Below are 23,643 nucleotides of genomic sequence, written 5' to 3'. Positions count from 1 at the left end.
GTGATGGGTCCCAGATTTTGGATGTATTTTATAAGTTATCCCATTTGAGATACATTAGTTCAAAAACTGTTGCCCTGTGAAGCACTGTTTTGCCCAATTTACGATTAGAAACAGGCAAACAGATACAAGAGTTTTAGTTCAGTGGTGCATAGATGAACAAATTTCTTCTAGTTAAGTTGGAGCTTGAAAACTTAATAGGACAATATGGATTTCAATTATTGAGTAGTAAATGCACCCTGAAATAGCATTTTCACCCTTTTCTGTTCTGACAAGGGTTTTATACCTTTATTCTCAAGGAAGGATTTCCCATTGGTGCATCAAGCTTATTGACTGAAACTCTCCTCAGTTTTCATCAAATCCTTTAAAAGTCATTCAGAACTCCCTGTAGCAATAAACTTAATTATATGCCATGGAAGAAGAAATGGTTTGATCCTTATTTTTTTATCTATTAGTGTCAGTGACTGGTGATGAGTTTCTTTTCCTCAAAGAGAATAAAATGCACTTATTTTTTTCCTAAGTCATTCTGTCCTCATTATTTGTTATTTTATCTCAAAGATGTGGGAATGTCTCTTTCCTTCCCTTTTTGATAGATATATTATTATTTTTAGAAAGATTAACACTGATTCCTCCTCCTCAGCATTTAGCCTGGAGCTGCCTTTCTCCAGGCTTTTCCCTACTTGCATTTAATTACAGTATAAATATGCCCTGGCAGCATTTTTTTTTCTTCCCACTATATCTGCATTGTGTTGAATCTCCAATCCAAGAGTGTAACAGCTTTAAATCAAGTTTAGCTGTAGCTGGTATTTTCTCCTTATACTCTAACACCATTCAAGGGCAACATTAAGGTGTCTATACTCTGGTGGACTTAGTCAGGTGACTTATTGACTGTGAAGAAGGCAACGCAAGATAGGATCAGTAATGGGAATAGCACATTTACGTCAATGTATACTCTATTTACTCATAAGTTGTATGTACAACAATAACAACACATGTTAACTGAATCATAGTTTTATTCAACCCAATTTTCAAAGATCCTTTGATATATTGAACTATAAATGAGCTACTAAGCATGAGATTGACTACTGTACTTCAGTAGGACTTGCAAATATATTTATTTTTAATTTTAAAAATGACATTCTGGTCAAACTGTTGCACTTTAAAGCTGTCTGTATTGTCCTCCAAGCTGTTTCCAAACCCATTTGGGGCAATCTCACTTAAAGCACAGCTAGAGAACATGTGCAAAAGGAAAATTATAACAGAGATTTTTAAGGTGTATTTTGTTTTAATTACAGATTTTCTTCTCTGACTTAATTTCTCTGCTTATTATACAATTAAATTAAGTAAAGGCAAGGGATCTGTCCATGTGGTTTATTTAGCAACAACTCCATTATTAATAAAATGTCTCTTGGTGATGCTACAAGCAGTTATATTCCCCATCAAAATTGAATGGGCTCTCTACTTATTTTCTCTCATTTTTTTAATATAGCAAAATAGCACTTTTCACAATAAGAGAGAAATAACATTTTAAAATATTATGAGAAGAATGCAGTAATTTAAATATACTTGCTGCAGAATAGAAACTGCCCAATTAAAGAGTGATTCATCAGTGATGGATTATGTTCAAGAAAAAGCAAGTAGGTTCTAATATATGCTACAAGAAAACTTTACTGACTAGAATTTGTCAGAGTAAACATTTTAAAAGTATCTTCAATAGAATTGACCAATAATATGGACATTAATAAATGTCTTCTGTCTTTAATTTTACATCTAGCTAATTATTAAAAAACAATATCTCATTAATGCCAAATGCCCTTAATATAGAAAAAACTGCTATTCATAGACTATTTGGTAATATAGCAGTTTTTCATGGGGAATATTTCACACAGGTCCTGTTCATGTTACATACTTAATTAGGTCATGAGTGGGGGGGAGGCAGATGAATGTGGTGCCAATAGGAAAATGGAGCTAGCTAATTAATGTGATGGGACAGTAAGGGGTTGATTAAGCCCTAAAAAGCCTCAGGTTTGTTTGGATTGGGGCTAAAATAATTCTTTTGGGCACAATGCAAATAATTTATGAAGGATTAACTGCCTTCCCTATAGAGTTACAAAAATGGGACATCTCTAGACATTCTGATTGTATAGCCATTTTGCTTTTCACCTTCCCATGGTGGAGAAGCAGAAATAAAAAGGACAGGCATGCCCCCCTATTCACGATGATGCCAATCCTGATCCATTATGAGATCTCTCCCTCTCCCTCTCCCTCGTTTTCTCTCCATGAAATCTGATTTATCATTTTAATTATAAAATTATAATTCAGTCAATTTTTATAAATTTATGCAATTTAATTTCTATATCATAGAATCTGGATAAGAGATGATATTTTATTCTTGGGTATTCTCTTTTTCATGCTATAAATTTCCATATTTGGTACTCACATGCATTATATTGGCCTAGAATTTATACTAGTAAATTTGTATGATTTGGCCAGTGCCCATTTAGTAATTTGCTTGGTTTCACTAGTCCAACAATCAAGAAAGATCCAGCAATATTAGGTCAAACAGTTTGATGGACAGCCAACTAGTTAGTGACAGTGGTATGTTGGGTATATGACACATATCTCAAATGACTTCTGTCAGGTGCTTTGTGTAAAAGAGAAATCAGTAGTTCAGTCAAATAATTTTAAAAGACTGATCTTAATAGATTTATCATATTTTTTACAAGACAATTAATGTATCAGCTAAGTTGATGACCCAAATCAAATATCCTTATTATGATTGTGGCTCCGAGTAATTCAAATAATACAATTTGAAGAGTACAGGTCCCCATTTCCATTTCTCCAGACGGGATCTGGCACCCCATTAACTCTTTTTCCTGGCTAGTATCCACAAGACTTCATAAAATCACCTGGCCCTTATACATTGAAGAGACTGGTAGGAGTAAGTATGGCTTGGGCATTGTAGACAATCAAGATTTTGAAAGTGTGTTTGATATTGCCACTGTGATACAATAGTGAATTCTGTACTGGAGCTTATTTATTCAGCCATTGACAAGGATGGGATTAGTTTAACTATGCACAACTGGGCTTGTTTTGAATTATGGTTAACTCTCCCATGCTTATTTTACTGGTATTATTTTACTGGTATTTGGTGTAATGGTTAAGTCACCAGGCTAGAAACTAGGAGATTGTGAGTTCTAGTTCTGGCTTAGATATGAAGCCAGCTGGGTGACTTTGGAAATGAGGAAAGCCAATTTTGCAAACAGAAGGCCTTTCTGCAGCAAATTATCTTTTTTTTTTCCTATTTCCAAATGGCAAGACAAACACACGCAATATGAACTGAAAGCATGAGGAAGGAAAACCAACCGTTTATTTTATATTCCTGTTGCATGGAGTGGATTTTGATTACTCTGGGACTGGTAGTAGCTCAGCTAAAGTGTAGGAGGGGTGGTGGATGTCACCAATGGAAGGAGATGATAATTGTCATCTCATCTGGTCAACTGAAAGAGCACGAATTGTCTCCTGAAATCTCTACTAATCTCTACTAATAATATTAGTAGAGAATAGTAGAAGTGAGTGATGAGGAAAGTATTGGCTTTGAGCAGCAAGCTGCGGAATAGAAACAGTGATAATATGGAATTGCCTTTAGATACGTAGATGGCAGACCTGCATAATTTGTGGTCTTCTAAACCTGATGAGGTATATCAAACATATCTTATGGCCAAACAGATGGTAAGCAACATCCATTTTTGCCATCTCAGCAGCAAACCAGGAAGTGTATCTTGGCTCTTAGCAATGTTTTGATGGTATTTAAAATACGCTTTCTCCTTCTGCTTAGGATATAAATACTTCTAAGGCATCTTAGAAGAAAAATCTAAGAAAATAGTGTTTAAAGGTAGAAAAAAATTGTGTTATTTTTCCCCAAAGCAGTGGGGTGATTTTGATCCTATGTGTCAGTAGAAATAGCAGAGGAGAGGATTGGAAAACAGACCCACATATTCTTTTCATGAACTTCCCTTTATTGCTATTAAAATATGAAGTATTAAGAATATATGATCTTTATATTAAAAAAATCAGGGATGAAGCCACACATTTTTTTTCCAGCAACCCAGAGTCACAGTGGCTCAATCTAAAATTCTGGGGAAATGTTTTGTACATTGTGAGAACAGGAGCAAGGATTCTTTTTCAAATTATCAATTAATGACTGAAGACCATGCAATTCTTTATGCATTATTTCTTTTTTCTTTTTTTCAGTAGAAAACTGGCAGGAAATTATATGTCCACTGTTGCTCAATTTACTGCCCAATTGCAGCGGCATGATCTGAGGATTGTCAGGGGGCCATAAAAAGTACTTAAAAAGTGAATGAAAAATTGATATACTGACAAATAAGACTGACTTTCTGGCCAAAAATGGATGGAGGAAAATCTACTATGGGGATTTTCTTATCTCAGTTTCTCTGCATCTGATGAGAAAAAAAAACATTTGAAATGTCTTTTAATTTACCAAATTTGTCAGGGCCAATAATTGGGAGTAAAAAAAAACCCTGGATAATGCAATATCTTTTATTCCACGTTTGCTCTGTCTGTTTCCTTCATTTGATAAAGATTTTTAGGAAACAGAATGATGCCTCACATCCTAACACACAGTAGTAATCTCTCTACCCACACTGTCATTTGACCAGGTGAAGCTTTTTAGATTTTCAGGTTAAACATATTGTCTTATGGAAATGCAATTTCTGAATTTTGATGTATACAGTATATTTCCAGTGAATGAGGAAAATTCAAACTAGAAAACTCTGCTGGCTTTCTATTAGTGTTTAATTATTATGTAAGGAGTTGCAGTATGTATTTATGGATATTTCAACATCTGCATATTTTCATTTTCAATCTATATTTATGTATTTCACTATTTCATTCTTATTAATTTGATCATTAAGTATTGAGTTACATTTACCATATCTATTTCTAAATACAGTACATTTTTTACCTAGCAGTAAATCCCAATAAACTCATTTGTGAAAATATACTTATAATACTGCACTTTTTTTTTATTTAGCTTAATGTCTTGGTTCATTAATTTTTTGTTTATTTTTCTGGATAACAATATGTTGGAATAAAATAGTTTGTGTACAGCTGAAATAGTTCAGTCTCCTTCATCTTGTTCCTCTCCATGTTGGACCATGTTCTGGCCACGTTAGATAAAAAACTGGAAGTTATAATCCAAAACATCTTTAAACATTAGGCACTGAAAAACCAATCTAACAAATGAGATACAAGCATTTCTGTGGGAAAAAAGATGGCAATAAAACATGTTATGGAATTTGGTAGCTTTTCTGTTTTGTTTCACTTGTAATAAAATAAACCTTTATATTAAGATATTCTACACTCAAGCATCTGTAAACAGTATCCTTTGAGCTAGAATTTTTGCCTTTTATTTTCTGATGTATGGAAATCATGTTTATATACTTGTGGCACTAAGAAATATACTTTGTATATACTCAAAAGTATTTCTATCTGTTTTATAACTAAAGATCAGCATAAATCAGTGGAGTGCTGGAACTGGTTTGTACTTGCAAGCACCAATTCTTAATTTTTTTGGAATTTTGCAAGCCAGATGAAAGAAGAGAAGACCTGAGCCACCACACCTAGTGCACCGATCAGCTGTCTGGTGGCTAGCAGCACCACACAGTGGCAGCAATGGAGCTGGCAGAGTCAGTGTTAAATATTTACCAGAACACCACTGAGCATAGGAACCAACTGGAGTTGAATCAATGACCCCAGCTTGTTAAATTTTAGACCACAAAAATCTGGGAAGCTGAATGCCCACACTTTATGCTCAGGTTCTTTTGCCCATATGGTAAACAATTAATGCAGGATCGCATTACCAAGAATTTTTCTTATAACAGCTTCATTTCAAACCGCCCTGTAGAGATCATTTCCCTGTGCAGCCAATAGGATGTGCATAATGAATTTATAGAGTGTATGAGAGAAAGTAAAACTATACTTTTGACCTACAATAACATACATTCTCAATAAACAAGCTGTATTGGGGAGGGGGGAGATCTGATAAGCTTCACCTTGTTGATCGTTTTTTCATATTTTAAATAAGAAATAAGTTGTGGTCAGAAAGATTAGCAAAGGCCAACATGACAAATTATATATAAAAGAGAAATATGTCTGACATGAGTCTGATAATTACACATACAACCCTGTGTCATTCTTCTGATCTTTCCAATCTTAATGGCCAGAGACTTGATGAGGACCCAGAAGCATCCTGTTCTCCCTAGACCCATCCATTCTGAAAAGAAAGAAACCACAGTCACCTGGGAAGCAACCCAGTGAAGAAGAGACAGAGACTCCAAAGGAAGAGCTCGGCTTGAATTAAGTTTTTCTCTTTTTTTTCCCTTCCTTTGGTAAGAAAAATCAGCTTCCTCATCTCACCCTCTAAAAACTCAACAAAGAAAGATTCTATTAAAATACTAAATCACAAAGAAAGAATTGAGATTATATTCTCATTCTAAGAACTCTCGGAAGTTGAGGAGAGGGGCAATACAGTTATATAGTATTCTTGTAGTAGACCTGTTTGGATAATACGCACATATACTGTATGTGTAAACCTGCATGTACACACATACAGAAATGCATGTGCATGAGATCCTGGATACTTAATAGAATTATTGACTTAACCTGGTTGCATCTGGTTTTTTGGGAGTGGATGGGTAGAGCAGAATTAACTTTCACCAATCCTGGGTTCTCCATTTGTATTAGAAAACTTGCATAATTTCACCACCAGTATTAGGGATTGGGTTGGGAAAGACAAGATTATGACTTTCCACTCACTCAGTTGTACATGACCAATAATTACCTGACCAACAGCAAGCAGAACCACCTGGGACTACCCTCATGGAGGGACAGAAATCCAAGGTTAATATTTTTCTATGCATTTGAAACTTGGCAAAGTAATACTTTACCTTTAAAAAGAAAACAATGCACAGTATTTTTAAATCTCAGTAATCCCCTCTTCTAGTAAAGATATGAGGGCATTCACACAATATTCTAAACAACTCTAAAAGATTTCCAGGACCATGTATGCCACTATTTTACTCCCGTGCCAGAAGATTCTTTAAGTAAATTGAGTAGATTAATTTAGTGACTCATCCAAGTTCAGAACAATCACTATTTCTAGTTGGTTTCACATTCTGGTTTATGCTAGCCGGAAATGGTAGTTGCTTTAAATTCAGATAAGATGTTTAGCCTTAAGGAAGCCCTGGACATGGTTAAAAAGATACATATAAATATATCTTGGGAGGATCAGATGGCAATACACATAGTCCCTTCACTGATTAAGTTAAGTCTCCATAACCTCTTTCTTACATATAGAATCTACTCCCAATACAATAGCATGCAGCATGTCTCAATAAGTCATATAGGGTGGAAATGAAAATGCGTTCAAGGGCAATGGGATGATCAATTCTCCAGACTACATCTCAAGCCTCACCCCGGCTCCTTGGCTCTCTTTCTCTTCATCCTCCGTATTAATACTGTTGAAAGGCTTAGTGGTTCATGATACAATGGAAGGTAAAATAAATGGGGATGGTGATTGAATCATCAGTTGGCCATTCCAGTGCCCACTAGAGGAAAAAAACAAAATGACCCAACTCTGCTTTCATATAACCCATGGAGAGAGATTGGCTGTATGCAAAGACATTAGTATTAATGGATTCAGCAGCCAAGTTTGCCACATGGAGAAATCCAGGGGGCTGGGAGTCAGTAGGCTTCTTTCCAGCCTCAGTCTGAGTAGATTATGAAACCTGAAAAGGTACTGTATTTGTTGTTGTTGCCTCCATGGGCTTTGCCTCCATCAAGCTTGATGAAAACTTCATCCCCAGCATCCAGGTGTAGGATAACACTGTTGCTAGCATAGTCGTAGTTTTGATCAGCATCCTGTGCAATGGCACTGGCCCGCACCTAGGAGAGGAAAGTTCATAGGAAGGTTTGAGGGAAAGCAGAGGAACAGAGGGAGAGTTGGGGTGTGGGGGAGAGGGAGAGAGAGGAAGCAAAAGGTGAAATAGTAGCAGCAGTGAAAATTCTCAAAGCCAATATGCAAGAAAGGATGAGGATACAGAAACACCGAAGAAGGACTATCTCTGTTGCATTTTCCTATTTAATTTTTGGCTTCCTAATCAGCTCACTTTAATTCCCTTTAATAAGGGGGAAATCAAAACAGAGTAAACCTTCATTGCAAGTGACCAGCTTGAAGTCTGATTTGGAGATATATAGAAGGGCTAAATTTCACCAAGGTGGAAAGTTATGTAACAATCACTAAGTGTAAATATGCTCTTGGTTGCTATTTAGTATGACCCCAAAATAGTATTTGGATGCTTCTAAACAAACAAAGGCTATGAATGAGACCTGTGCTAGGGCTGGTGGTCTCCTCTCCCATCTAGAGCCAGGCCCACTAGAGCAGGGGTGGGCAAATGTGGCCTTTTACAACCTGTGGACTTCAACTCCCAGAATTCCTGAGACAGCCAAGGTGTCTCAGGAATTCTGGGAGTTAAAGTTCACAGGTTGTAAAAGGGCCACATTTGCCCACCCCTCCACTAAAGAACCTCTTTGCTTGGCTTTGCTCCAGTCATCCTTCAGCTTGGGAGTACAGAACAAACAGCAACTGTGCAGTTACTTGTCTTTCAGAACTGTGGGCTGTGGGCTACCAGAATGGTAGGGGTGAAGGTGTGCTGCTGCTCTTATTACCACAACTTGCCCTTGGAGATAAAATAGGGGATCTGCAGAAAGGAGGAGGTAATATTAACTTCAGGCATTAAAGTTCTTCATCCTGAACAATCCCAAACCTTGGAGACATCTCTTCATTGGGTGTATAGAGGGAAGAGCATTAGGGAGTCAAATCTACACCTGACACAGTATTTATTACAGTTCCCAGTGACCAAAGAAGCTTTTGGCCTAACTTCTGTGCCACTACAACACCATCTTTACAAATAGTCAGGGAAGCTATTGCAATTATCACTTCAACAAAATCAGCGCATCATATCTGTTCTTATAATACTTGATTTTGATCTAGCTTTTTAATTGGTACTAAATATGTAATAGTAGATTTGATATGGGGCTCAAAATCCAAACTCCGCGTACAAGAATGTTTACTGTTAAACACAGTGCCTTCTCCTTTGAACATTATTGATGCAACCACTTACCTCTCTGCAAGTCCAATTCAGGCATGCCAAAAAAGCTGCTAAAATGGCATCGTTGCCTTGATGATCTATCGGACTTAAACTCTGGGACTGTATTTACCTTGCACATTGATATACAATTTGGCCAATCCCATTCTAGCTACATGGGTCACACAAACCAGTCTCTGGAATCAGCTGTTGGTTTAGGCTGTTGTATGGGATCAAAAATATTAGATAAAATTGTATAAATGGGTTGTTTTAGGAGATCATAGCCTGTATATTATGTTATATACGGAGTGGCTAGAATCTACATAAGTTTTCATGCTCGCCACAGATTGGCTAGAATCTGCATAAAGTTTCATGCTCACCGCTGATTGGACCGTGGGAGATTTAACCTGCTGTCATTGGCTGGTTGGTCTGCCTGGAGCTCCTTAAAAGGGCGAGCTCTGGCAACCCAGTCGGCAGAGCGCAGTCACATTTTGTTGGAAATAAAAAGGTGCTGAATTCATTAACAACTCTCGCCTGCTGCTTTTGCGCCGATCTAACACTGGCGACGAAGGACAAAAGGGACCTGAGAACCTCCTCATGAACCACGCAGCTGTCTTGAAACAAGGACCTCCGACCACCTGCACGAATGGCATTGCAAGTATCGCCGGCCCCAACGGTCTTCGACCCACAGGCGGAAGACTGACACACATACATGGGCCATTTCAGAATGTTCCTGGAAGCCAACGATTACCAGGATAGGCCGGACAACAGGAAGCAAGCGTTATTCCTGACCTATTGCGGCACCAAGATCTACAAAATGGTACAGACACTGATTGCCCCAGCAGATGTGGAGACCATCGCCTGGGCCACCCTGCAACGTGCCCTGGAAGACCACTACGCACCATCTGCTGCCCCCATGGTCAGCCGAAATGAGTTTTACCACCGGCACCAACGAGAGGGAGAAACCGTCAATGGTTTTGTGGCCAGCCTCCGGGAGATCACTACCAGATGTGAGTTCATAAATCCCGAAGAAATTATGAAGGACCGGATCATCCTGGGGATGAGGGACCTCGCTCTACAAAAGAAACTGTTGATAAGGAGAGGGGTCTCATTCAAGGACGTTGTCGAGGAGGCCAGGGCTGCAGAATCATCAGACAACTCAGTGGCAAACATAAGGAAGACCAGTGGGGTGCACCACACATACCGGGAGCCCGACTAGTCAACTGAAGTCCCTGAGTACGATGACGACTGGGATGACACAGACGACACCATCCACCGCGTGTACCCAGAAAAGCAGCAAAACCCCAGGGACACAGAGAGCAGGCAGCCACGTTGCCCGGGCTGCATGGGTTTCCACATAAGGGCAGCTTGCTGTTTCCGGGATGCAACATGCCGCCACAAAATAAGGTACTAGCAGAATGGAGGTCAAAGTAACATTCCACGAGTTCCAGGGCCGGCTGCCGCTCACGGTCGTTGGCAGCCACCGGCCATCACTGCTGGGAGTAGAATGGTTTAAACTCCTGGGCCTGGACATCAGCGGACTGCACAACGTAACCACCCACGAACTGGACCAGCTGTTGGCAGAGTTTGCGGACGTCTTCAACCTAGGTAGATGTACGGGAAACCCATTTCATTTAACCTGGACCCCCATGTAACCCCCATCAGACTCAAACCCCATAGGGTACCATTTGCTTCGCAACCCAAGGTCGAGGAACAATTAGACAAACTCATTGCCCAGGAATCCTTGTGCCAACCGACCAAGCGATGTGGAACACTCCCATAGTCACCCTGGTGAAGCCAGATGGGTCCGTCCACATCTGCATGGATTACAAGTGTACACTGAACAAGGCCCTCCAGCAGAGTGCATACCCAGTGCCCGTGGTGCAACATCTGTTGCATTCCCTAGGAAGCGGGAAGATATTCGCCAAGCTGGACCTTGCCCAGCCTATCAGCAGCTGCCAGTAGACGAAGCCACCACTGAAGCACAAACCATAGTGACTCACAGGGGGGCATTTAAATGTACCAGGTTGCAGTTTGGGGTCAGCAAAGCCCCAGGACTTTTCCAGTGCCTAATGGAGCGGCTACTGCACAGGATCCCAGGAGTGGTGCCATACTTTGATGACGTTTTTATATCAGGGGAGTCAATAGGCCAGTTGATGGAACGCGTGCGCGAAACCTTGGGGAGGTTCCAGAAAAAAGGACTCAAAGTGAACCCTAATAAATGCAAAATTGGTGTAAGGCAGGTAGAGTTCCTGGGCTACCTAATAGATGGGTCGGGCATCCACCCGACTGACAGCAAGATGAAAGCCATTAAGAACGCTCCTACCCCGAAGAATAAGGCAGAACTGCAAGTCTTCTTGGGACTGTTAAACTTTTACAGCACATTTTTACAACAGAAGGCCACCATTGCTGAACTGCTTCACAAACTCCTGGGGAAGACAACACCGTGGACCTGGGGATGGAGGGAAGACCAAGCTTTTGCAGCAGTGAAAGACCTCCTCTTGTCCGACAGTGTCCTGATCCAATATAATCATATGTTGCCGATTTGGATCACCTGTGACGCATCCCTTTTCGGAGTTGGGGTGGTCCTCAGTCACCGCCTACCAGACGGAATGGAAGCACCGATAGCATACTACTCCAAGACCCTGTCATCAGCTGAGCACAACTACAGCCAAATTGATAAGGAGGCCTTGGCTATGGTGGCAGAGATTAAGCGGTTCCAAGACTATGTATACGGTAGGCATTTCGAGATTGTAACCGACCATAAGCCCCTATTAGGATTCCTCGCCGATAACCAGCAAACCCCACCATACATGTCCCCAAGGATGACCAGATGTGCCATTTTCCTCACGGCGTACGACTACGAGCTGATCCACCGCCCCAGTAAAGACATCAGCCACGCCGACGCTCTCAGCTGCTGCCCGCTGCTAGAATTGGTGGAAGACCCCGCACCCACCACCCAAGTGCTGTTGATTGACATCGACCCGGCCAACCCAGTAACCACCAGAGACATCGCTGAACACACCCAAAAAGACAAAACGTTAAGAAAGGTTCTTAACTGAGTGTTGAGGGGGTTGCCACAGGAGAACCTGGGGGAGGAGTTCAAGAGTTATTACAGCAAGCAAACCGAACTGTCAACCATTAAGGGCTGTTTGCTGTGGGGAGAAAGGATTGTCGTTCCCCAAAAGCTTCGGAGGCGCGCCATGAATCCCCTGTACGTGGGCTACCCTGGGATCGTGAGGATGGAGGCGTTAGCCCGGAGCTACATCTGGTGGCCCCAGATGGACAAGGACATTATTGAGTGGGTGGCCATCTGCAAACCCTGCCAGGAGCTCGACCAGCGCCACCATGGGCACCCACTCATGAATGGGAAGCGGCCAAGGGGCCCTGGTCCCACATACATATTGACTTTGCAGGGCCAGTAGAAGGACAGATGTTCCTGATTGTCATGGACACATACTCCAAGTGGTTAGAAGTGATCATCATGCAGACAACCACGACAGAAGCCACCATCTGAGCCTTCCGATGCCTGTTCGCCACCCATGGTCTACCCAACGTCCTGGTTTCCGATAACGGCCCACAACTGACAGCCAAGACCATGAAGGCATTCTTCGCAGAGCAAGGCATCCAGCACGTACTCATCTCTCCTTTCCACCCAGCAAGCAACAGGCAGGTCGAGCGAATGGTGAGACTAACCAAGGAAACTCTTACCCGAATGGGCCCAGGGAATTGGCAGGAAAAAGTTGACCAGTTCCTCCTCGCTCAACACATCACCCCCCATGCGACCACCAACAAAAGCCCAGCGGAATTGCTGATGGGAAGAAGGCTGAGGTTGAAACTTGACCAATACCACCCAGACTATCTTCCTGAGACCCCCCTGGACTCCACACAGCCCATGCAGGCATTCAACGTACAGGACCGGGTATTCGCACACAACTATGCGGGGTACCCGACCTGGCTGGCAGGCCGAGTCGTGGCTGTCACTGGCCCCAAGTCATACTGCATTGAGCTGGAGGATGGGCGAATCTGGAGGAGGCATATTGACCAACTCAGACACCGCCTGGGGGACACTGAGCTGAGGAACCAGGGCGACTGGACTGCAACCGGAAGGCCAGAGCAACAATTGCAGAACCTGAGGTCTCCACCCTGACGAGCACGCTCAACCGCCGGCCAGGAAGCAGACGAGCAGGAACCAGGCCTACCCGGTGGCCCAACAGGGGGACTACTCGCCAATCAGAGCTGTGACCATTCCTCTGGGATCGAGGGCATCCAGCGGGAAGCGATGGGTTCGGAAGCTGAAGGAACCAGGCCGGAAATCGACTCGCGGGCCGGAGAGCTCCAGAAGGTTCCTTCCCAGGCAGCCAGAGGAACACCAGACTTGACCACTGCAGTCATGATCCCGGAGACAAGTGAACTACGCAGGTCCAGTAGGAAGCCGGTGCGCCCCACCTACCTAGAGGACTATGTCGCATACGTAGGCAGGGGATTGGACACTGTTCATTCTAGGAGGGGAGGGGTGTTATGTACGGATTGGCTAGAATCTACATAAGTTTTCATGCTCGCCACGGATTGGCTAGAATCTGCATAAGGTTTCATGCTCACTGCTGATTGGCTGATTTAACCTGCTGTCATTGGCTGGCTGGTCTGCCTGGAGCTCCTTAAAAAGGCGAGCTCCGGCAGCCCAGCCGGCAGAGCACAGTCACATTTTGCTGGAAATAAAAAGGTGCTGAATTCACTAACGACTCTCGCCTGCTGCTTTTGCGCCGATCTAACATATTATTTGCACAGGGTTTCATTTTTTGGTTTATATTTTTCTGCCTCATATTTCCCCAAAGTAAGACATTTGATCCTTAGAGAGCAGGGATAACAGACGAAACAAATACCTCTCAAGAGTTTTTATATCATGCTTTTAAATATTTCCCAGAGGCTCCTTGAGTATTTAGAATGAGCACTTCTCACCTCCTCAAAAAGATCCAAAAGCAATCATTTTATTTTCACAATAAGAACTGGGTAATTGCCTTTTACTACCCTAATCATCTTGTTAGTCAGGCACAGATCAAGCTCTCTCGGCTGACCACATTGGTTCTCATCCCTGACTTGTAACCAAGACAGACAGTATTCAACACACATACATGCGCACACACTCACACACCTATGTCCAAATACAAAGAAGTAGCTGTAGAAAGGCATTCATTTTTCACAGATTTTACTGTAATTACAATTAAATATAGATCTGTTTTATGGCCAAAGTGGGAATATTTTCCATTTTTAATACAATTTAATACACTATCCTTTTAATTACAACCAAAAACATGAAGGAACTAGAAAATTTACTATGCATTCCTTATAAAATTACAAAGTTGGATATATCTGGAAAGATATGTAGGATCCCTTTAATATCCACTGTGTCAAGAGACTTATTAGCCACAGGAACTAAGGGGATAAGATCACAGAGGTTAAAAATACTGTAACAACAGAACATCCATTGCTGACATTTGTGGTTTCTGTGAAACCATTAAAATATTATTTCTTTCTTCTGCCTCCAAGAGAGGAGATAATTATGTCAGTGATTGTACTGCAGACTGTGGAACATGTTTAGAATCTATAGTGTCTATCTAAATTTTCAAACCTTAACATTTTAGCTTTTCACTAACTAATAAAATAGTAGTCCTATGAATAGATGATCAAACTTTAAAATTGTTTGTTTTTAGAAACAGAAAACAAACTTTCATAGATGGTTTTCAAATTTTCAATATGTGAACCAATTATGTTTGTTATATTCTTCTTAAATTATCTTCTGAACATTTTTCAGCAGGAAGATGTGATTGTAGGAAAATGAGAGTCACACAAAAAATTTACCAGATATCTATATTAGGACCAAAAAGTTACCTTTCACTTTGGTAAATGAAATTAAGCTCCATTTTTAAAATTGATTTTTTTAGCCCCAAACTATGAGTCTTAGCTGAGGGGAATTCCAGAATAATGCAAATTCAGAGCATTCAAGTATCTATAATGATATTGCTTGTAATGGATGAGGTATACCAAGCATTATTATTATGTGGGAAAAACACAATAGTTAACCCTGTGACTTCTCTTGCACAGACTGCAGGGTTTCAGTGGAGCAGAAAAATACAGATGCTATAATAGATATGAAGATTCTTTGAATGTGCACCACTGAATACATTCAACATGCAACAGTGCCAACAGCAGCATGCTTATGAATATTTTGTTGAGATAATTTGTATCATTTTGATAATGTGCCACAATGGGGTAGTGATCAAGAAGCGGAAAGATCCAGGCTCAAATAAATCTATCTTTAGCTGCTGATTCTCACTAACTGATATTGGGACAGTCTAACATAACTTTCCAAGTTGATGTATGGAGCAAAATGGAAGGAAGGAATACTTATACACTCCGCTTTGTACTCACAACAGGAAAGCGAGACCCATATCTAGGTAAATAAATAAATAATTAAATGAGCCGTGATGGTGCAGTGGTTAGAATACAATATTGTAGGCTCATTCACTGCTCACTGCCAGGAATTTGATCCTGACTGGCTCAAGGTTGACTCAGCCTTCCATCCTTCTGAGTTGGTAAAATGAGGATCCAGATTGTTGGGGGCAATATGCTGACTCTGTAAACCACTTAGGGAGTGCTGTAAAGCTCTATGAAGCGGCATATAAGTTTATTGCTATACTAGCATTACCAAAACAGTTTATTTACCGTATTTTTTGGAGTATAAGACGCACCTTTTTACCCCCCAAAAGGGGGTGAAAATTTAGGTGCGTGTTATACACCAAATGTAGCCCTGCCCACCCATTGGCCCCCACCCTTTGGCCTGTGCCTCGCAGCAGTTACCTTCTTGCAAGCAAACAGCAAGAAAAAACAGCCCCTTTCAGCTTCAGCATAGGTTAATTAGCACAAGTTGATTAGATCGGCCTCCCGACTCTCAGCTGATTTGCTCTCAGCTGTTTTGCGCAGGGCTTTCCTGCTTGCTGCAAAGAGTGCTGGAGCAGATTTTTTTCCCCTAGCGATGCTAAAAAAACAAAACTGAAAGTAAAGCAGGCTCTGCTGCAACGTGACAAAATGAGGCAGAGAGAGATTTCTTTTTCTTTTTCCTCACCAAAAAAGGTAGGTGCAAACAATGGGAAATTTAGGGCAAAAGAGGAGTTCAAGATTTTAAAACACAAAAGAAAAAAAAGCTCTATGTAACTAGGGAATCGTAATAATTGAGATACTATTAATTGTATATTGTGTTGAAAGCAGAAATAGTTAAGTTGTGGTTTGGAGGAATATATGGAGAAAATTATTTGGTTGATTATTATTGATAAATATAATTAATTGATTTGTAAGAAATTGAATTGCATGAAATAATTGGAATATTCATGTTCATATTGATTAATATACAAAAAAGATATAACTAATTGATTTATATAAAAATGTTGAATTTGTATTAATATTTGTAGTAATTTGTAGTAATATTAAATAATTAACCAATGTGAGGATGGATATAAAAATAGATGATAATGGGAAGGGGTATAATATAGAATAGAAGGGAAAAATTGAATTTAATTAAGATTAGAGATGAGAATGAAGAGTAATATTGGGTTTTTTTAAAAAAAATAGATGAGGAATAAATATGGCAAAAAGGAAATATGGAAATTGTAAATTTAATTGAAATGACTAAACATTGTTTAAATTTGTGAACCAGCCAAATATTCTGTTCAAAGAAAATACATTGTATGTTTGTATGTGTGTTTTTCTAAAAAATTTAAAAAAACTTTTTGAAAAAAACAACAACCAAAAAAGGTAGGTGCGTCTTATACTCCGAAAAATACTGTAAATCCATTTACTGTGCACAAAACTCTGCTATGGATGACAACATAATTATTCATCGTGTATCATATAGTAGAGCTGAAATAAATAAAATTCATACCCAAAATAGGTATGAACTATTTAGATTTTGCTACCCTGTTTCCCCAAAAATAAGACATCCCCTGATAATAAGCTCAATCGGGCTTTTGAGCGCAGGCGCTAAAATAAGCCCCACAAAAAATAAGCCCTCCCAAAAATAAGCCCTCCCTGAAAATATTTAAACGCATGTGCAGCCGGTTCCCACCATTTCCTCTGGTTAGGGTTAGGGAGACAGCTGGAAATCAGGTAAGATGGCAAGTGGAGCCCCTTCTTACTCCAAAATAATAAGACCTCCCTGAAAATAAGGCCAAGCACTTATTTCAGGGTTCAAAAAAGTATAAGACAGGGTCTTATTTTCGGGAAAACATGGTATGAAAAGCAATGTGATAGGAACTTGATTCAAGGGCCTGATAGGAAAAAAAATAAGGATGCTTCAGTACAAATGAGGATAGGGGCTTCTTTCCAAACAAAGTGAAGCCTGAAAGAAAATTATGGAATTGGAATTCTTCTAAAAGGAGGGAGAGGCTATTCTATGGGGTAGAAAGGAAGAAACAAAACTTTGTGTTTGAGAAAAACGAATAGAAGTTTTTCTATTCCACTGACCATAAAGGCAAGCCAGCTGTGAAATGTGGTCTTATGACCATGGGTGGGGTTGCTTCCATCAGATCACCAAAACTGGGTTGTAAGTACTTTTTTGTGGGGAGAGGGGTCGATTGTAACTTTGAACAGTTGCAACCAGTCATTAAGTGAGGACTACCTGTAAAGCTGTGAACAAAGTTATTGGGGAGCAGAGAGGGAGAATTGGTTGTGTGAATATGTATTGTGCTTCTACCAGATTATGCATTCTCTATGAGAGTTGCTTAGGTCTGAGGGAAGCATTCCTATTGAGTTCCTTATAAGTAAATAATATAATAATATCTCTTTAAGTATGTAATTTCCCTTTATAATGTTTTTTATTGTTGTTTTGTTTCCTCCATCCCACCCTAGAGTCTAGTTATGATAAGTTACAATTTACATTTAAAATGAAATTATAGATTTAAAATGCAATTATAAAGTTAACTTCTTTAAAATGGACTAGCAAAAGAGCTACTAAGAGGGTTAAGATTGCTGAGTCTTTAATAACATCTGCAGCTTTCATCTCTTCTGATATTGCTTCCAACCAGAGTGTTAATTAACACTCTCTTAATTTTATCTTCATTGTTCAATTCTTGTTGCCTGTGAAGATCACTTTATTTCCTATTTTTTCTTCACTATTTTTTCTTGTGGTTTTTGAAAAGCTATAATTTTACCATTAAAAAAAGTGAGTGAAAAAGTGAACCCATAATTAAGCCCCCTTCTGGCAGGAAGAAGAAATTATTACTTAAAAATGAAGTTCAGAGAAAATTAATCAACAGTTCTGCTGCTTAGGTAAAATATTTATTCAAAACTTTTTAATGCAGTGTCTATAATCAAACAATCTCTTACAGGCTATACGTTGCTATTTGTATAGAACCAAAAGTATAGATATAAACCTTCTACTGTATTAAAATACCACCGCCACAACATGATGGGATCCAATCTGAAATATTACCTTGATGATATATATGAATATTTGGATTCTTCATTATAAATGTTTAGTATCTATATAAGAAAATTTGAGCATCAGTTTTTCTTCAGTGTTATGAATATGAAGCCCCATTCCGATCTATCAGACATTTTCTCCAAATCAAGGAGAATAGCCATTTTTTATTTTTCTGATTTATCAACAGCTATATGTCTCTCATATAATTCATTGGAACAAATCTTGTCTGATCAGGATAGATTAGATCAGTTAAAAGCCATTCAATCTTTTTGCAAGCATAGCTATAAAAAGATTATAATCTATATTCAATAAAGAGCTAAGTCTGTATGACTCTGGATAAATTGGATAATTTGTATATCAAAGAGGTAAAAGCCTGTTGCCATAAGGGAGGAAGTTTTTGAAGCTATATTTCATTCATTACCAGGGTTAAGAGTTTCATCAAGATTTCTTTAAAAGTCTTTATATTGCACAAAAGCCATCCGGCCCTAGAGATTTATTCAACTTCAAATTTGATATTGCTTATTTTGTTTTATCTGCTTTTTATTGATCTATAAATTACATGACCTGTGTTATATTTAAATACTCCTCAATTGTCTCCAGACTTGGTATCTCTTTGTATAATAGAAAATAAGTAACAAATTAGTTCATCATCCCCTCTGGAGCTGAGACATACCTTCTTCCAAACCAAATTAAAGTAACATTTTTTCCCCTCTGCAGTTAATATGCCAAAATTTATCAGGTTCATTACTTTTTTCAAAATATTTCTATTTGGCAATCTTTATCTCTTCATAATTTTTCCATTAAGTCTAGTTGATTATGAAATACTTTAATATTTTGTTCTAAATCCAATTTCAGGTTTTGCCTGGGTCCTGATTCTATTTGTTTCAATTTATTCATCAATGTATCTGTTTGTTTTATTTTATATGGGTTTCTTTCTATTTGAAGCCAGAAAAACAAGCTTTCTCATAAACATTTTACTAGACTCTGGATAAAAATACATCACTCATTAGTTTGGAAGAGGCTCTGAATATGAATTAAAGAGGTTTTTTTATGCAGTATCTTCTTGTACTAATAATAAACTACAATATCTTAGCTATAATGAAATTATAATGGTAAATTTCAAGCCAAAAGTTCCTCTATGTAATCTTACAGCCATCATATTTTGATCTGTTTAAGAGCTGCATTTTTTATGGCTATATATTGAATTGACAATGAACTAGCCATTGAGCAAAGGAAGATTTCTGAGAATGTTCTGTGAACAGAAGAATATATTCTTTTTCTAAAGGATACACATGTTTCCAGTCATCTGAAAAAGAAAGTTATGTCATACAGGTAGTCCTCAACCTAGAACCACAACTGAGCCCAAAATTTATGTTGCTAAGCAAGACAGTTGCTAAATGAGTTTTGCCTCATTTTACGACCTTTCTTGCCATGATTGTTACATTAAAGTTGTCAAGTTAGTAACATGGTTGTTAAGTGAATCCAAATCTTGATCATGTGACCATGGGGATGCTACTACCATGGTTGTAAATGTGAAAAACATTCACAAGTCACTTTTTTCAGTGCCTTTGTAACTTCGCACAGTCACTAAACAATTGGTTGTAAGTTGAGAACCATCTGTATTGTGCTCTTTGTCTTAAAGTATGAAAATATGATGAATACATACTATGCTAAACTTCTTCTGTGTGCTATGCATGGATGTATTCTGATGACCAACTGCTTGTTGACCTATCAACCTTAACTGAAACCCAAACCCAGACAGAGGATTGCTGGTGTTGCAGAAGCATCCTCACAGGTATGCCTCCTTCTGAGGATTTCTACTCCTGACATGGATTTTTTTTTGTGCGGAATTGCTGACAGGAGGGCCATAGTAATGATAAGGACAATGTTTAGCTGATTGGTTTCAGCTAGTGACGGGACAGTCTGCTTGATGATAATCATATTTTGAGGACTCTAGGGATCTTTGATGCCAGAGCTGCCGATACTTCAGTGTGGTGTTTTGTAATGCTTTTTGCTTTGTGAAATTGTTGGCATCTCAGCATGACATTTCTTGCAGACTCCCTGTGCTTTTTGTGGGTTTTGCATTAAGGACTTTCCAAGTCTCCAATATTTGTGTGTGACACTGGCTAAATGAAGGTGGTGTCAGCAACTGACTGGTATTTCTGCTGGCTGTTGATCCCTTCCCTGTAGAAGTTTTTGTATCCTTTTCTGCTGGTTTGGAAATGACATTTGTAGTTATGGACTAATTGTTGTGTGGATTGTACTGATTCCTTCCGTGGATGAGACCTGGAGGGGAAGAACAGTAAATGTGGTTGTAATTTGAGAGGGGGCCCTGGGTAGGTCATTAAGAACACTTGGTGGGGTGTGTTGAGTATTTTGTTAAGAGAATGAGGAGGTGGTTGCAGATACCCCCTTTTGATGCCACTGAGAGCACTCCCAAGGATGAATGATACTGAGAACAGGAACAGATCTCCAATCTTGGGAACTGGTGGGAGGTGGTAGAAGGAAATGTTGGGCCTCAGGAGGAACTGGGGCAAGTGTGAACATCATAATGTTAATGAGCTTTGATAGATATGGTGGGAGGCTGGGAGTGGTAGTTGAGGAACATGAGACCAATGTCTTATATCAATTTCATATTCCAACTCTTGGAACACAACCACTGTGCCTTGTTAGCAGCCTTCAGAGGCCCTGCCGTCTAGCTGCTGCTACTAAATGTCAGGCCAGTGTTTAATAAGGCCCCTTTCACCAGTAATTTAATTACAGATTAGTGAGCCTACGTGGCATATATTACTGAGACCTGGCTAAGATAAAAAGGAGGCTGGGGTCACCTTTTGTAAATGTGCCCAACTGGGTTTCAGGTGTGGGATCAGTAGACCTGGGGCAGGGGTGGTAGTGTGGCAATTGTCATTTGAGAAAATGTTAAGGTTTTTAGGGATGCTGTTCCATAGGTTCTGAAAATGAGATCCTGTTCATCAAATTTGGCTCTAGGGATCAGTTGGAATCTTTGCTATTGTACAGCCTCACTTTTGCATAGCAACCCCCTGCCTGATGTTGCTGTGGTGCTCCCCAAACTTATGGTTCTGTGGGGATTTAAATTTGCCTTCACTATGGACAGGATTTGAGGCAGCTCAGATATTTATGGCTACCATGACAGCCATGGGCCGATCCCAAGTTACCCAGGGCCTGACGTGGGACAATGGCCATACAGCAAGTGTGATTTTTCTGTTGGAGCAATAACTATATGATCTGGTATTGGAAGAACTTCTAGTATCCTCCTTGTCATGATCAGATCATAGCCTGATTATCATGTGATTCTCTGGTGCCATTATCTGCATCAGGGAGGCAGGACCGGTTAGATCAGTCCACCCCTGATAACTGATGGAGTCCAATGAGTTTCAAAGGAAGCTGGGGGATGTTCCTGTTGATCTGCTGCATAGTCCATCTGAAGTTTTGGTGGCCATTTGGAATAGGAAGACTGTGAGGCTTGGATCAGGCTACACCTATGCAACCACTCATGACTCATGGATTTTATCATTCTTCATGGTTCACAGATGAACTGAAGGAGATGAAATGAGAAAAGAGACATCTAGAGTGCTGCCGGTGCACATCAAGGGATAAACTTGACTGAATACAGGTTAAAATTGCTATTTTTTTTTTTTTTTAAATTGATTTATATGCCGCCCTTCTCCGGAGACTCAGGACGGCTTACAATGCGCTAAGCAATAGCCTTCATTCTTTTGTATATTTATACAAAGTCAGCTTATTGCCCCCACAACTGGGTCCTCAATTTACCTACCTTAGAAAGGATGAAAGGCTGAGTCAACCTTGAGCCTTGGCGAGATTCGAACCTGCAGTAATTGCAGGCAGCTGGTCTTAAAACAGGGTGCCTTGTGGCCCACCTTGTGGCAGTAAGAGTGGCAAAATAGCAATACTTCTCCACCATTATGGCATCCAGAGACAGCCACCTCACAGTCTTATTTCAGGTGACTTGAGTCCTCTTGGCTAGACGGGGCTCAGAGATTCTCTTGCCTTGTGGAGGAATCTGCTTAGGATCTGTCAAACAAAATCCCCTACATTCATTCTTATCTGGATGCTGTCCTTGATGCAAGTGTTAAGTGGGTGCTGGTGCAGATTCTTGCTCTGCTATCTGGGACTGGTTGGGCCTGAGGAGTTTAACAGGATTCCTAAGACTGTGAGCTCAGTTATCTTTTTAGATCCATGTCCTACCTGACTGCTTAAAGCTGCCTAGGAGGTGTTATGTAGATGGGATCTAGTGGTGATGGGATCTAGTGGTGATGAATTCTTCTTTGAATGAAGGGATAATTCTTCTGCTTCTTAAGGAGGTATTTGTTCACTGGATTATCATTGTGATAATTGTAATTGTAATAATCATTTCAATTTTTGCCCAGTATCTCACTTCCCTTTTTGTGGGAAGGCAACTTCAGAGAGCTCTGGATGAAGCAGATTATCTAGAAACCCTTTCAATAAGGTCTGGGAATGGGATGGAAATGACATTGGTGACACTTTTAGACGGTGACTGGTAGGAGCAGACTCACAACTCCTGGAGTGGGAGGGTCTGTTCACAATCACTCGTGCTCTGGTCATTTCCTGAATATAATACAGCAGCACACTCTACCCTTGAAGAGTATGCAGGATCTTTAGCTCATGCAAAATATGGTGGTGTGGGTAGCTATCTTTTCCCTTAAATCATCGTGCTCTGATGCATTGATTACCAGTTTGCTTCTGGGTGCAAGTCAAGATGTTTTTATCTTTAAAGCCATTTATGGCCTGGGGTTGAGTTTCTGAGGGATTGCCTCTCCCCAATTATAACTGCCACTTGGTCCAGCAAAAGAGGTATGCTGCAGGTCCTGTCTGCTAAGGAGGTACTGTCATAGAATAATAGTGAATTGATGACATGGCTTTATTATTTATAACAATAACTCTCTGCTATTCAGTCATTAGTAGCTTTGATTGTGTTTTAATTGTTCAATTTTAATTGCC

At 39.9% G+C, this 23,643-nt stretch overlaps 1 protein-coding gene across 1 annotated transcript in view; it reads right to left on the bottom strand.

The window, feature by feature from the left end:
- Positions 1–938: 938 nt before the first annotated feature.
- The window catches only part of C1QL1 (complement C1q like 1), a 49,922-nt gene continuing 27,217 nt past the window's right edge, over positions 939–23,643 (bottom strand). The window contains exon 2 of the mRNA XM_034416019.3: positions 939–7,965. Coding sequence (XP_034271910.1) covers positions 7,786–7,965 — 180 coding nt within the window. The 3' untranslated portion in view covers positions 939–7,785. The remainder of the gene's footprint in view (positions 7,966–23,643) is intronic.

This window comes from Pantherophis guttatus, chromosome 4 (assembly GCF_059756535.1).
Source record: "Pantherophis guttatus breed Tessera chromosome 4, ASM5975653v1, whole genome shotgun sequence".
Classification (NCBI taxonomy): domain Eukaryota; kingdom Metazoa; phylum Chordata; class Lepidosauria; order Squamata; family Colubridae; genus Pantherophis; species Pantherophis guttatus.
This window is presented reverse-complemented; position numbering and strand designations above follow the sequence as displayed.